At 46.2% G+C, this 13,767-nt stretch overlaps 1 protein-coding gene and 1 pseudogene across 1 annotated transcript; one reads left to right on the forward strand and one right to left on the reverse strand.

Moving 5' to 3' along the window:
• Positions 1-987: 987 nt before the first annotated feature.
• On the reverse strand, positions 988-3,369 carry LOC129376687 (early growth response protein 1-like; annotated as a pseudogene).
• Positions 3,370-8,032: 4,663 nt separating this feature from the next.
• On the forward strand, positions 8,033-13,447 carry LOC129376685 (steroid 17-alpha-hydroxylase/17,20 lyase-like). Its single transcript, XM_055056269.1, is given in 10 exon segments — positions 8,033-8,417; positions 8,886-9,003; positions 9,771-9,879; positions 9,882-9,908; positions 10,624-10,853; positions 11,116-11,202; positions 11,306-11,521; positions 12,621-12,790; positions 12,858-12,961; positions 13,045-13,447. Coding segments are annotated over 10 exon segments (1,599 nt in total). The 5' UTR covers positions 8,033-8,145; the 3' UTR covers positions 13,311-13,447.
• The last annotated feature ends 320 nt before the right edge of the window (positions 13,448-13,767 follow it).

Here is a 13,767-nt window from a genome sequence, read left to right on the forward strand (position 1 = left end):
CCTCATGTTTCAGCTCCTGCTTGTTGCTGGTCTTCTCCAGAAATGGCGGGATCACCATGGCAACCGGCGGCCCACTCGTTTCTCAGCCTGCATGTTTCTCATGGTCGATGCTGCTTTTCTGTCTCTATATGATGATCAGCAGCTTATTCACATATTACATTCAATATTCACACTGAGGACAAACACAATTAATGTAGAGGAAATTTCTGACCATTTTCTAGTTAATCTTAAAGAGTTTATTGAAAACTTGGACATTTTCAGCCTTTGAAACTCAGAAATGTTATTGATTTTTGTTTCTTAATTTCTGATGTTAATCTTAAAATCTGAGTTTTTTCTAAAAAATTTCACTGATATTTCCAGAGACATTTAATTTATCTAATTTGTATCAACAACAATTTATGTTAAAACCTCAGAGAAAAGATTTAACAACAATAAAGTTCACTGATCTCTTCAGTTGATGTTCAAACATCAGGCAATTTGACCAAATTACATTATTTTATCAATTCTGATATTTTAAAGATATATTTTCTACCTTGTGTTTTAATTCAATAGAATTTCTTATTTTACAAATCTGGTCCTAATCAGATCTTGTTTATGAGTGAAAATAGTTGAATCCTGAATTATCAGGAAGTTGTGACATTTTCACACATTTCCAGATTGTTGTAAAAAGATTTTTTCTCCTTTAGTTAAAGCTGCAGATTTTTTTATTATTATTTTATTTATTTATTTTACATGTTTTGATAGTTTGAGACAATCTGTGAAAAGATGGATTCTCTGCCTTCTGCCAGTGCAAACCTGAGAGAACCAATCAGAGCCAGGAGGCGGGTCTTAGTGCTGTCAATCACCCTCAATCTCTGATCTTCCTGCAGCTTCTGATCTGATGACGTGGGGTAACTGACTAAATGTGTGAATGTGTGAATGTGTGAGGGATTCTGTTGGTGTTTGGGTGCAGAGGAAACAGCGACTCAGTCGATTCGTTTTGTTTTGTTTATTAACAGCGACAAACAGCCTCCATGCAGAATGAGGGAACAGTAAACTGCACAGCCATGTGCTTCTCAGCGCTCAGCTCACTGAGCCGGTGTGCTTCAGAACAGGACAACATATCCCACAATGCATCGGTGCAGTCGGACCTGCACACAGCGTACAGTCGTTTCATAGAAAAAGTGACATCGTGCCAGAGAAACATCTCTAAAATATTCACACCCTGCTTGTAAAACTGCGACACTGAGAGGTAGACAGTCCGTCTAGAAAATAGAGATATGGTACAAACATGGAACTCCTCAAATATAGAGCTGCTCACATGGAGATATCAACAACAGAAGCACGACATTCTGACGTCGACATTCACAGAGTCTCTTTACGGCTTCATGCAGAAGAAACTGGTTTTATTTTACAGCAGGATCCGTCCTGCAGGGGGCGCACTGCCCCTTTAAGGCGGCGGAGGCCCGGTCGGCTGCCGGGCCAGGCCCGAACCCGAACCCTCAGGGCACCGCACATACGCATGCGCCTCCCAGCACACCGGTGTGACGTCACATGTCTCTCCGGTTGTCGGTTCAAATCCGAAAAGCTTCCAAAACTCCCGCAGAGGGAGCGCGGGCCTGAGTTTACACGCCGGGCGCGTTCAGGGCCAGAGAGTAGGCGGCCATCATCTGCGCACGCAGCTGCTGCTTCACGTGCACGCGCCCGTGCCGCTTCCTCTCGTCGCTGCGCGCGAACCTCTTGCCGCACACGTCGCAGGAGAAGGGCTTCTCGCCGGTGTGTGTGCGCGTGTGCGTGGTCAGGTGGTCGCTGCGGCTGAAGCTGCGCGCGCAGATGGTGCACTGGAAGGGCTTCTGGCCCGTGTGGATGCGCACGTGCCTGTTGAGCTCGTCGGAGCGCGAGAAGCGGCGCTCGCAGCCCTGCACGGAGCACGGGAACGGCTTGGGCTTCACGCCGCCGCGCGCGTGAGCTCTGCGCCCTGCGCGCTGCTGCTTAGGCGCTCCGGCCGCGTGCACGCTGCTGATGTTGACCATCGGGAACGCGCCCTGCAGGAGGGAGGACAGCAGGTGCGCGTCCAGGGTGGATTGGGTGCTGCTGATGACGTAGTTACCGGATTCCCCGCTGGTCACCGGTAAAGCCTTCAGCCAGTCCTCCAGCTCCAGCGGCTCCTGCTTCACCTCGCAGCCGGGCTTCAGTTCGCCCTGCCCGGCTTCGGAGCTCAGCAGAGACTCGATGAAATCAGCCATGTCCACCTGTTGCTCCAGAGCCATGAGCGGGAGCAGAGAGTCCGCTGCAGCCGGGAACAGAGCGTCATTCCCGGGCGTGGAGAGTTGGGAACACCCTGCTGCTGCAGCTGGACGTCCCGAACTCCGATTTGATCATCATCGGAGCTGAAGCGGCGGCTGCAGGCGGCTGCGGCTCCGCGGCTGCAGGAGGGATGCTGAAGTCGGGGGCGGGCTGCTGCTGCTGCTGCTCCATCTCGGTGCAGATTCCCACGATCTCCGTGATCATGTTCAGGATCGCGTCGGCGGTGCTGCTCAGCCCCGCGGCCGTGGGCTCCGGCTCGGCGAAGAAGCTTCCGGTGTAGCCAAGCGATGGAGAGAGTGTCCGAGGAGCAGTCGCTGAAGTCGGAGAAGAAGTCTGAGTCCGAGGCGTCAGTTCCCGGAGAGAAAACTGCAGAAAGGGAGGGGGAGGTTATTCTTGCATAATGACAGAAACATTATGAAGATGCAGCTCCAGGTTGCAGGTTGCTGGCTGCAGGGCATGCAGCGGATGCTGGAGACTCACCTTGACTGAACGGTGATCCCACGTCAGAGTCCGCGCCGTCGCTGGGACTGGATCCCACGCTGTCCACCCAGGCGCTGCAAGCGTCCTCAAACTCAGACATGAAGCTGTCGCCGCGCTCCAGAAGCATCCTTTTCTCAGGTTTGATGATTAAATCCGGGATTCCCCCTAAGAAGCGAGGCGTTAATCCGTTTAAGCTGCTGATGCTGCCGGGCTGAGAGGCTGAGAGGCTGAGGATGCTGAGGATGCTGAGCGCTCTCCGGCTCTGCCTTTTATACTCTCCGTCTCCAAGGTAACTCCCGTCCTGCCTTTATTGGTCGACACCGGCGCGAGGGATTCCCCCCGCCGTGCCACTTTCGTAGCTGACCAAATTTGGGCTGCTTCCGGCTGTGACGGCGGGTATCCCCCATGCCTTAAAAGGACAGGCGGCAGAGCGACGTGGAGGAGCGGAGAGGGGTTTTCTTCACTGCGGCAGAGAGAGGTTATACAACCGGGAGAGGACAGGAAACACGGGAGGGAGACGCAGATCGCGGGTTTTGGCGCATTTCAGAGACCAAATGTGTTTCATCTGTTGAGTTGGAGATGCTCACACCGAGCAGACAGACGAGGCTGGATTTCAAAGCACAAACAGCTGATATATCACTGAAAATGTCAACTCGACGTCAGTTTTTGCCGTCGCTTATGGCGCCCCCTCCAGTGCGGCGCCCGCTGAGCGCCTGTCACAACTTTTTGGTTCAGCACTGCAGACGCATCTCTGGCCCAGATGTGACATTCCTGCACAGCCATGCAGCTACTGGGATGTGGTCGCCATGGAGACGGATGGAGGATCCAGGCCTTGTTACATAAAAGGAGCTGGATCATCAGAACCTGCAGAACTCCTGGTTCTGTTGGATCATCCTCTGAGATTCACATGGTTCTCATCCCCCCATGTTAAACAAGCAGAAGTGTTACATAACAGGGAAGGTCATGTGTTCCCCTAAAAATATATTTTTATTTCAATAAAACTAAATTTAAACCCTTAAATTGGTCAGATGGAACTTTTCAATCTTGTGCATCATTTAATACATAATAATGTGAATATTAAGCTATGTTGTCGATCAGTTGTAAATGTGGGCGCTGGGCCACAGAGGGCGCCAGATCGATGGCAAAAATTATTTCTAGTTTCCATTTTCTGTATTTAAAGCCGTTTCAGAACTTATTCTGTAAACGTATTTTCATCTCGTCTTCTTTAAGTATTTCAGACACAACAAAAGTCACATCAAATGAGCGCAAAGCTTTAATTTTATTTTACCGTTTCAACTTCTAAAGCAAAACTTCAGAATGACATGCTAATGGAAACAGATTGGATCAAAGCAAACCGAGGTGCTATAATGGCGTAGTCAAAGTCTAGGGAGAGATTTAACTGATGTTCCCTGGTGCTTTGCATTAAATCGAACTGAACATGTTTTGGAAAGAAGAGAAAAAACGTTCAGCTGATTGGTGGAGACCAACCAGCTGCATCTGCAGAGAAAGAGTTACATACAAATTCCCCCCACACTTTTCAGAAAATGTTTAAATGGTGTCTGATTTTCTTTCTGATCCACTTTCCTGCTTCGCTTTGTGCTGATTGATCTCATGAAACCTCAATATGTCCAGGCAGTGGTCAGCGATACAATCACAATAATGATCAAAACTTTTTAGGTCACGGTTTGGCTACGACTGTGTCACAGCATTTATTGTCCCCCAAACACAAACACTGTTTCAAAAAGATTCCTGTTCATAATAATCTTCTTTAGCACAATAATCACATAAAAAGTGATTTAAATCCACTACATTTAATCATATTTTGAAATTTATTGATGCTTTCTGTGACCAAACAGTGGAGAAAATAGTGAAACTGAAAGACAATTAATTAGGAATGAATCATCATTAATATATAATCAATGTTATCGGGATAAATGTTAAACTTCAGGGTTTTATAGTGTAAAAACTTCTGGCAGATTTTTAAGATAAAACTTTGGATCAGATCTTCATTTTGACCAGAGGTGTCCAAACTGTGGTCCAGGGGCCATTTGTGGCCATAAAATGATTTTGTTTGGCTCCCAAAAACAAAATGCAACAAATTACTGAAAAAATGAGAAATTCTTTGTTTTTCTTTTAATAAGATGAAAGTCTGAAACCCTTCTATGCTTCAGATCTTTAATGACAAGCAGATTTCATTTTAAAATCTTTATTGTTGAGGAAGAAAAGTTAAAAAATAAACAAAACATAATAAACATTTTTGCATTTTTTTAGTGAATTTTGTGGCTCAGCCGTTCAAACTTTCCAGTTTTGACCGATTGAGCTTTAATGTGTCACTTTTCCAGGATTATTTAACTAAAGCGACAGATCGCCTGCTGGGATTATGCTGAAACATGAAGCAGAGCTTCAGCATCAGAGCTTCAGCGTCAGAGCTTCAGCATCAGAGCTTCATCATCAGAGCTTCATCATCAGAGCTTCAGCATCAGAGCTTCAGCGTCAGAGCTTCAGCATCAGAGCTTCAGCATCAGAGCTTCAGCATCAGAGCTTCATCATCAGAACTTCAACATCAGAGCTTCAGCATCAGAGCTTCAGCATCAGAGCTTCAGCAGCATCAGAGCTTCATCATCAGAGCTTCAGCATCAGAGCTTCAGCATCAGAGCTTCAGCATCAGAGCTTCAGCATCAGAGCTTCAGCATCAGAGCTTCAGCATCAGAGCTTCATCATCAGAGCTTCAGCATCAGAGCTTCATCATCAGAGCTTCATCATCAGAGCTTCAGCATCAGAGCTTCAGCATCAGAGCTTCAGCATCAGAGCTTCAGCATCAGAGCTTCAGCATCAGAGCTTCATCATCAGAGCTTCAGCATCAGAGCTTCAGCATCAGAGCTTCAGGATCAGAGCTTCATCATCAGAACTTCAGCATCAGAACTTCAGCATCAGAGCTTCAGCATCAGAGCTTCAGCATCAGAGCTTCATCATCAGAGCTTCAGCATCAGAGCTTCAGCATCAGAGCTTCAGCATCAGAGCTTCATCATCAGAGCTTCATCATCAGCTTCAGCATCAGAGCTTCATCATCAGAGCTTCATCATCAGAGCTTCAGCATCAGAACTTCATCATCAGAGCTTCAGCATCAGAACTTCAGCGTCAGAGCTTCAGGATCAGAGCTTCATCATCAGAAACTTCATCATCAGAACTTCAGCATCAGAGCTTCAGCATCAGAGCTTCATCATCAGAACTTCAGCATCAGAGCTTCAGCATCAGAGCTTCAGCATCAGAGCTTCAGCATCAGAGCTTCATCATCAGAGCTTCATCATCAGAGCTTCAGCATCAGAGCTTCATCATCAGAGCTTCATCATCAGAGCTTCAGCATCAGAGCTTCATCATCAGAGCTTCAGCATCAGAACTTCAGCGTCAGAGCTTCAGGATCAGAGCTTCATCATCAGAACTTCATCTCATCATCAGAACTTCAGCATCAGAGCTTCAGCATCAGAGCTTCATCATCAGAACTTCAGCATCAGAGCTTCATCATCAGAACTTCATCATCAGAACTTCAGCATCAGAACTTCAGCATCAGAGCTTCAGCGTCAGAGCTTCATCATCAGAACTTCAGCATCAGAACTTCAGCATCAGAGCTTCAGCGTCAGAACTTCAGCATCAGAACTTCAGCATCAGAACTTCAGCATCAGAGCTTCAGCGTCAGAACTTCAGCATCAGAACTTCATCATCAGAACTTCATCATCAGAATTTCAGCATCAGAGCTTCATCATCAGAACTTCATCATCAGAACTTCATCATCAGAACTTCATCATCAGAGCTTCATCATCAGAACTTCAGCGTCAGACGCGTCGCGTGTTTCACCTCCACGTAGATGTTTTTAGCCGAGACGTTGAAGCAGCACCTGTTGTCAGTTTTCCTGCTGCCTGAAAGAGACGCACCAGAACCGCTCTGCTCGCCTCGCCTCGCCGTGACAACGCGCTATATCAGGACAGATGATGGAAATGTGTGTGTGGGCGCTGTTGCCATGGCGGCGTGCCTCCGCCGGCTGCACACACAGCGCCACCGAGACGCTGCAGCGTTCGGGCTCTAGTGGCGTCAGCTGCGGCGCTGATTCACGTTTCTTAAAGTCAATGGATCAGTTCAGACGTCAAGATGGCCGCCATCAGGGAAACGGCAGCAGGAGAGAGAGCAAATGTTCAGGCTGGTCTATATTTAGCTTCGACTCAAACAAGCAGAACTCAGCCAGAAAACCCAAAATATCAGCTTCACAAAGTCTGAAATGATTCAACAGGAATCATAACTGAGAAATATAACAACACAAACTGAGCAGGAAACTAGGAACTATGAACGCACCGATCCGCCTTTACCACTACTGACACCGATATCTGAGGATCGGACAGAACCGATATAGAAAACACAGTTGACCTGATTTCAAACTGCTTCTTTTCTTAACCTGAAACATAAATGCACCGAATTACCAATTTATTGAATCACTGCATCAGTGCAACACAATCAATTACAAGCTGTTGGTTAAACACGTAACACTTTGATTGATCCATTTGCTAACATTCTGGTCCTGGTCGGGTCAGGAGGGGCTGCTGCCTCTCTGGCCAACGACAGGCGGGGTCACCTGGAGGTCATCAGTCTGAAGCAGAAAATTAGGAGAATAACAACAAATTTAAAATAATAATCTGTCAAAAACAAAACATTGATTATCTTCATCAGCGTACAATAACCTTTCAGATATTTTAGAAAGTTAAATCAGGAATCCTGAACATAAAGTAAATAATGAATCATGACATAAAGCATAGAGTTAGACTGAATAGATCTGCACTTATAGAGCATTTTCACTGATGCCCAGTCTAGAATATAGAACAGACCCGAGTCCTGAACCAGAACCACAGAAGAGAACGACCCATTCAACTGACTCACCGGGTCAGAACGGTTCTAATGTAAACCATTTTATGTCTCCAGACTAAAATGGGTCAAAACCGTCCAGAAAGAACCAATAAACCCGACCAGAACCAGTCCAGGACTAACTGGGTCAAACCGGGTCTGAGGCAGGAAGGAAAACCTGGTGAGTCGACAGACGGAGCGGTCTCCTTTAAGGTTTCCATGGCAACCTGTGGCATTCAGCCTGATAACACCAAGGCCACTTGATGAAGGAACACACACACACACACACACACACACACACACACACACACACACACACACACACACACACACACACACACACACACACACACACACACACACTCAGTCATGGTCAACCATCTGTCATAACAACATGCAGGCGTGACCTCTGACCTCTCCAAGGTTCCTCCCTGTCTAGTTAAAGTCAGGGTTCTTCGTCGCCGCCTCATTCTCCTCTTCCTCGCTGCAGCCATGTTGTCCGCTCTGCTGTCCTCCGCTCCCCCAGCTCTGCTCCTCTCCCTCCTCATCATCGTGGTTCTGCTGGTTCTGTTCTCCTGTCGGGTCGGTCAGGAAGCCAAACGTCAGAACTCATCCGGCCCGGTTCGGGGGCCCGGCCCGGTTCGGGGGCCCGGCCCGGTTCCGGGTCCCGTCCCCTGCCTGCCTCGCCTCCCGGTCCTGGGCAGCCTCCCCTGGCTGGGCGGAGGCCTTCCTCCTCACCTGCTCTTCACCCAGCTGACCTACAGGTGAGTCTGAGACGACGGGTTGGTCAGTCACTGGTTAACTGGACTAACTGGTTAATTATCATAGTTTGAGATACGAGTTAATTTTCATAAACATGTTGAAATGTATAAAAATGAGTTAATCATTAACATAACTGGACCAATTAAAGTGTACATATTGACGAGTTAACTTTTATTGACTCTGTTCAAGATAATTCCACAACTAGACTACTAGTTATCTTTGGGTTGGTAGATTTCCTTAACCAGCCTTCAGGACTAGTGGTTTGTTAAACTCTTTTTGAGATTTTTGCTGAAAATGACGAGTTAAGACTTGAACCTGAACTTAATCATGTTTAATTAATATTTGTAAAGACTAGTTAGCTTCTTAAAGCAAAGATTGATGCGGATTTGTTTGTGGCTGATGAGATTCTCAGGAAGAAAAGTGTAATCCTGGGCGGTTTGATGACCTTTGACCCTGTGCTTGTCTCCGAGGTATGGGCCTCTGTTTGCGCTCTACCTCGGCCCTCACTACACGCTGGTGGTGAACAGCCATCAACACGCCAGAGAGCTGCTGCAGAGGGGCAAGGACTTCGCTGGACGTCCTGACATGGTCAGAAACACCGAAATGTTTCCCTGCTGGAACCGCGCAGCCGCGCAGCCGCGCCTCAGACACGTTTATTTGGAAATGCTTTGATTTTACTGGATATTTAAACAGATTTAGGTTTTAAACTCTGAAGAAAATAATTGTAAGCAGGACTATAGTTATTGTTCCCAGTGGAGTGAATCAGTTGTTTCATTTCTTCTTTTTCGTCACTGTAACATTGTCCTGCAGCGCCCCCTGGCCTTTTCCAGAGCAAAACATCATTAATGATGAAAGAATATTGTGAACTCAAGATGCTAACAGCTAGCATTCAGTGCTAACATTAACAGAAGATGCTACTGTTAGCAAACAACGGCGGGGTCAGGAGGTCATAAGTGATGCTTTGTGTTCATGTTTCCCACAGACAGAATGATCTGATGCTAGCAGTGGTTGCTAAAACAGTGCGTTTCCATGAAAAGCTAATGTTACCAGCTAAACTAATGTTACCAGGCATTTTGAAGCGGTTCTGTTGGACTGAATTAAGATTTAGTCAGTGACCGAATATTTGGACTTATCCAATTTTAGCTTTAGCACTCTTAAACCTGGACTGCAAAATTGTTGCAAGAAACAAAAATGGCGGATTAGTGAAACTGGTTTACCGGAAGTCATTGATCAGAAATAGGTTAACACATAATCATAAAAAATCTAAACCAGATTAAAGCAAATGAAACTGTTCAGCTCTCCAGCTGGAAGAGCTAATTCAGCTGTTTTATGTTGGACTGGGTCTTTCTGCTCAGGTCACCACCAACCTGCTGACCCGCGGAGGAAAAGACATCGCCTTCTCAGACTACTCTCCTCTGTGGAGGTTTCACCGCCGCCTCGTCCACAACTCCTTCACCCTGTTTGGGAGGGAACCAGCCGGCTGCAGGACATCGGTACCGACCGATCCACCGCGGTTCTGATCCAATGATAGAAAAACAAGCTTCAGGAGTCACAGCGGCTGATTTGACCCATTACTGCTCTGGACAGTCTGTGGGAAAATAACCCAAAATACTGAATATCTCTTATAAAAATTAATCCTAGTTAAGATACATGTGAGCAGGAAAACTATTTAAAACCTGAATTAAAACAACCTACAGAAGAGCCTGCTTCACAACAGAATGAGCTGTATTTCAACAGCTTTGATTTCAATCCCAATGAACCAGCAGGGGGCGCCAACAATCCAAATTCAGAAATTTTGAGATTATTTACATACATTTTCTAGAAAAATTATGAAAATTTCTGAGATCCAAAAGTTGAACATTTTTCACTTCTGAAACTCAAAAAGTCTAAGATGTTTGACGATCTGAACTCAGAACATTTCAAAGTTTATTTTAGAGAATCCGTTTAAAATATTTTGTATTTTCTTCTTGCAAATTTTAGACTTTCTCAGAAATCTGAGATTAATCTCAAAATATGAGTTTTTTGGTGGAAATGTACACCTTGTATTTACATGCTGTACATTCAAGCAGCGTCGATTTTCATCCAGAACTCTAGAAACATTTAGAAAAAAGAAAACCTTTAAAGTTAGTAACTTTCCAGGATATTTTTTATGTTTTATCCATAAACATTTGAACTCCAGCAGCGACTGTAACATAAACGTCTGTGCAGTTCTGTCTGCGGTGGATGACCTCTGCGTGGAGCTGCTGTCCCAGGGGCCGCGGGGCTTCGACCCGTCTGCCGCCATCACCAGGGCCGTCACCAACGTGGTCTGCACCCTGGTGTTCAGCAGCTCCTACGGCCCCGGAGACCGCGAGCTGCACGAGGTGATCGGCTACAACAACGGCATCGTGGAGACGATCGCCAGCGGCGGGCTGGTGGACATCTACCCCTGGATGAAGGTACGACTGGGGAGCCAGAGGGAAAGCAAAACTATCGAATAATATGACGCAATCATAGAAACAAAAAGTAAGAAAAAGGAGTAAAAATGGTAGAAATTTTGAAGTGAATCTCAGAAATGTTCTAAAAATAGAAACAGTAAATTAAAATCCATAAACAGCAGCTGATTGATGCATTGGGTCTAAATGAAACTTCAGCTGAATTTTAAACGTTTATTAGAAATGTTCCTCCATTAAATCTCTGAACCCTCTTCCTGTCCTCCAGGTGTTTCCTAACAGATCTCTCAGTAAACTGAAGGAGTGCATCACCGTCAGGGATCGACTGCTGACCCGGAAACTGGAGGAGCACAAGGTGAAAACTTTAAAAAGCACCAGAGACCAACAGCTCCCCCTGCAGGCCGCAGCGCTCATTACAGCGCTGAGCTCTTCACTTTTCCTGTCCGGTGGGTTTGCAGGCGGCGCTGGGTGACGGTGACCCCCGTGACCTCCTGGAGGCCTTGCTGAAGGGTCAGACGGGCAGTGGGCGGGGTCAGAGGTCACATGGGTCAGCAGAAGAGGGAATAACAGACGACCACGTCCTGATGACGGCAGCGGAGGCGTTTGGAGCCGGAGTGGAGACGACGTCCACGACTCTGCTGTGGATCCTGGCCTACCTGCTGCACCACCCAGAGGTCAGAGGGCAACAAACAACATTTCTGTGGCTTTGTCTTTGTTCCACCAATCAGAGCGCAGATGTAAGCAACCAATAATCTACAGTACTGATCGTTAAAATCTCAAACTCAGTTGCTCCTCATGTTGGAAGCAAAAAGGAAAGAGAAATTTTATGTCTTTCATTCTCAAATTACATGAAAAAACAACTTAAAGTAAATGAACCACAATGACAGAAAGATCATTTTCATCCAATCAGCTTCTTCCCTGGATGAAAAAAGAACCAATCACAAGCCCAGGTCAAAATACTCCAGGAAATGACAGAAATGACCAAACAAAAAACTGCAGGATTTCAGAAAAAACACAAGAAAATGTGATACACTTGAATTGAATTATGTAGCCTAACAATATGTGGTTAAAGAGGAGCGATGATCCAAAGTTCACATTTTGGACATTTTTGTTTTTCCTTTTTCATTTCTCCAGCCAACCAGAGTGCTTAACGAACACCCAGACATTTTTTTGGTAATAACTTCAATGATTTTTGGTGCCATTTCAAACATTGTTAAGTCACATTCAGGCTCTACCCTGTTACCTAGCAACCCAAGCTGTGCTCCAACACCTCTGGTCAGCTGGTCTTCCTGCTGGCCAGGCTGCGCGCTACATAATGGCTGCTGGAAGAGACACGTGTTTCTGTGTTTATTTACCATCCAGGAACCACTTTCTTCATTCTTGTTGGCTGTGCAGGAGGCTCCACCTCTGCTATTCAAAGATGTATGGTGGTGTAATTGTGCATCTTTATGCAGACATTTACACATGCAACAATGAATGCGTACAGAATTTTCACATGTAAATGCAGACAGCAGGTATGCTGTAAGGTTGTGAAGCTGTGCTGAGGTAAAAATGTATTGAACATGTTTTGTAGCCCATAAATCCATCCTAAGCTGTCGAGGACAGGAAGCAGCTCAGCTGGTGGATTTCAGGTGGCTGGAACCATTTCTGGCCGTTCCCAGTCGACCAGTGTCGGTTAGAAACCGGTTCCCAGTCGACCAGTGTCGGTTAGAAACCGGTGATGACCCGGACGTCCTTCAGGTCTGGGTTGGTACTGTCGGGTCTTCATGGCAGGTCCAGGAGCGCGTGCAGAGGGAGCTGGATGAGAACGTGGGCGGTGATCGCGCGGTGACCGTGTCGGACCGCGGCCTGCTGCCCTACCTGGACTGCGTCATCAACGAGGGCATGAGGATCCGACCGGTCAGCCCGGTTCTGATCCCACACACCGCCATGACAGACAGCAGGTAGGTCGATCACACGGCGCAACGCTGAAAAGCTCAGAGTTTCCTGAAAACCCGTTTTCTCTCTCAGCATTGGCGGTCACGCCGTGCGCCGCGGGACTCGGGTTTTGGTCAACATGTGGTCGATTCACCACGACCCCCGGTTCTGGGACAAACCGGACCTGTTCAACCCAGGTGACTCAGGAAAACCCAACAGATCTACCAAAACAAACCCAACAGAAACATCATTCACACCTTTTCCTCTCCTTCTAACGTAGGTCGTTTCCTTGACGACAAAGGTCAGCGCACCACACCCACCTGCTTCCTGCCGTTTGGGGCGGGACCTCGGGTCTGCGTCGGCGAATCGCTGGCCAGGCTGGAGCTTTTCCTCTTCCTGTCCTCTCTGCTCCAGCGAATGAGCTTCAGGCTGCCAGACGGGGTTTCCCCGCCCAACTTGCAGGGGCGTCTGGGTGTGGTCTTACAGCCGCTGCCTTATAAGGTGGCAGTCAGTCCACGCCCAGGCTGGGAGGGCGGGGCTAAATGACAAGGGGGAGCCTACAGCCACAACAATAAAACTACTTCCTATTTACCCTTTACTGAATATATGAAAAATAAATATATCTCTTTGATATATATATTGATGATCTAAAATGTCATGTTTTATTTGCTATATTACAACAGAAAACCATCATAATCAACAAATAGATTTACTGAAATAAACATTTCAATTATATTCTAATTTATCATTTATTAAATTACAGCCTGCATGTGATTTTACCATAAACAGTCATCCCCTTCAAAATAAGAGCATGAGTATAAATCTCTAGCTACTTCACTAATTTTTTTCACCCAAAATTTTTCAAACAGTCGAGTAAATGAACATTTTAGAACGCATCTTATTATTTATTTAGGGGAAGCTAAATGTGTGAATCGTTTCCAAATTTAGCACTAAATTAAAAATAAGCTTTGTTATAAATAAGGTACTTTAGTTTTTCATCAAA

This window comes from Poeciliopsis prolifica, unplaced genomic scaffold (genome assembly GCF_027474105.1).
Source record: "Poeciliopsis prolifica strain line A6 unplaced genomic scaffold, Auburn_PproV2 SCAFFOLD044, whole genome shotgun sequence".
NCBI classification, from domain to species: domain Eukaryota; kingdom Metazoa; phylum Chordata; class Actinopteri; order Cyprinodontiformes; family Poeciliidae; genus Poeciliopsis; species Poeciliopsis prolifica.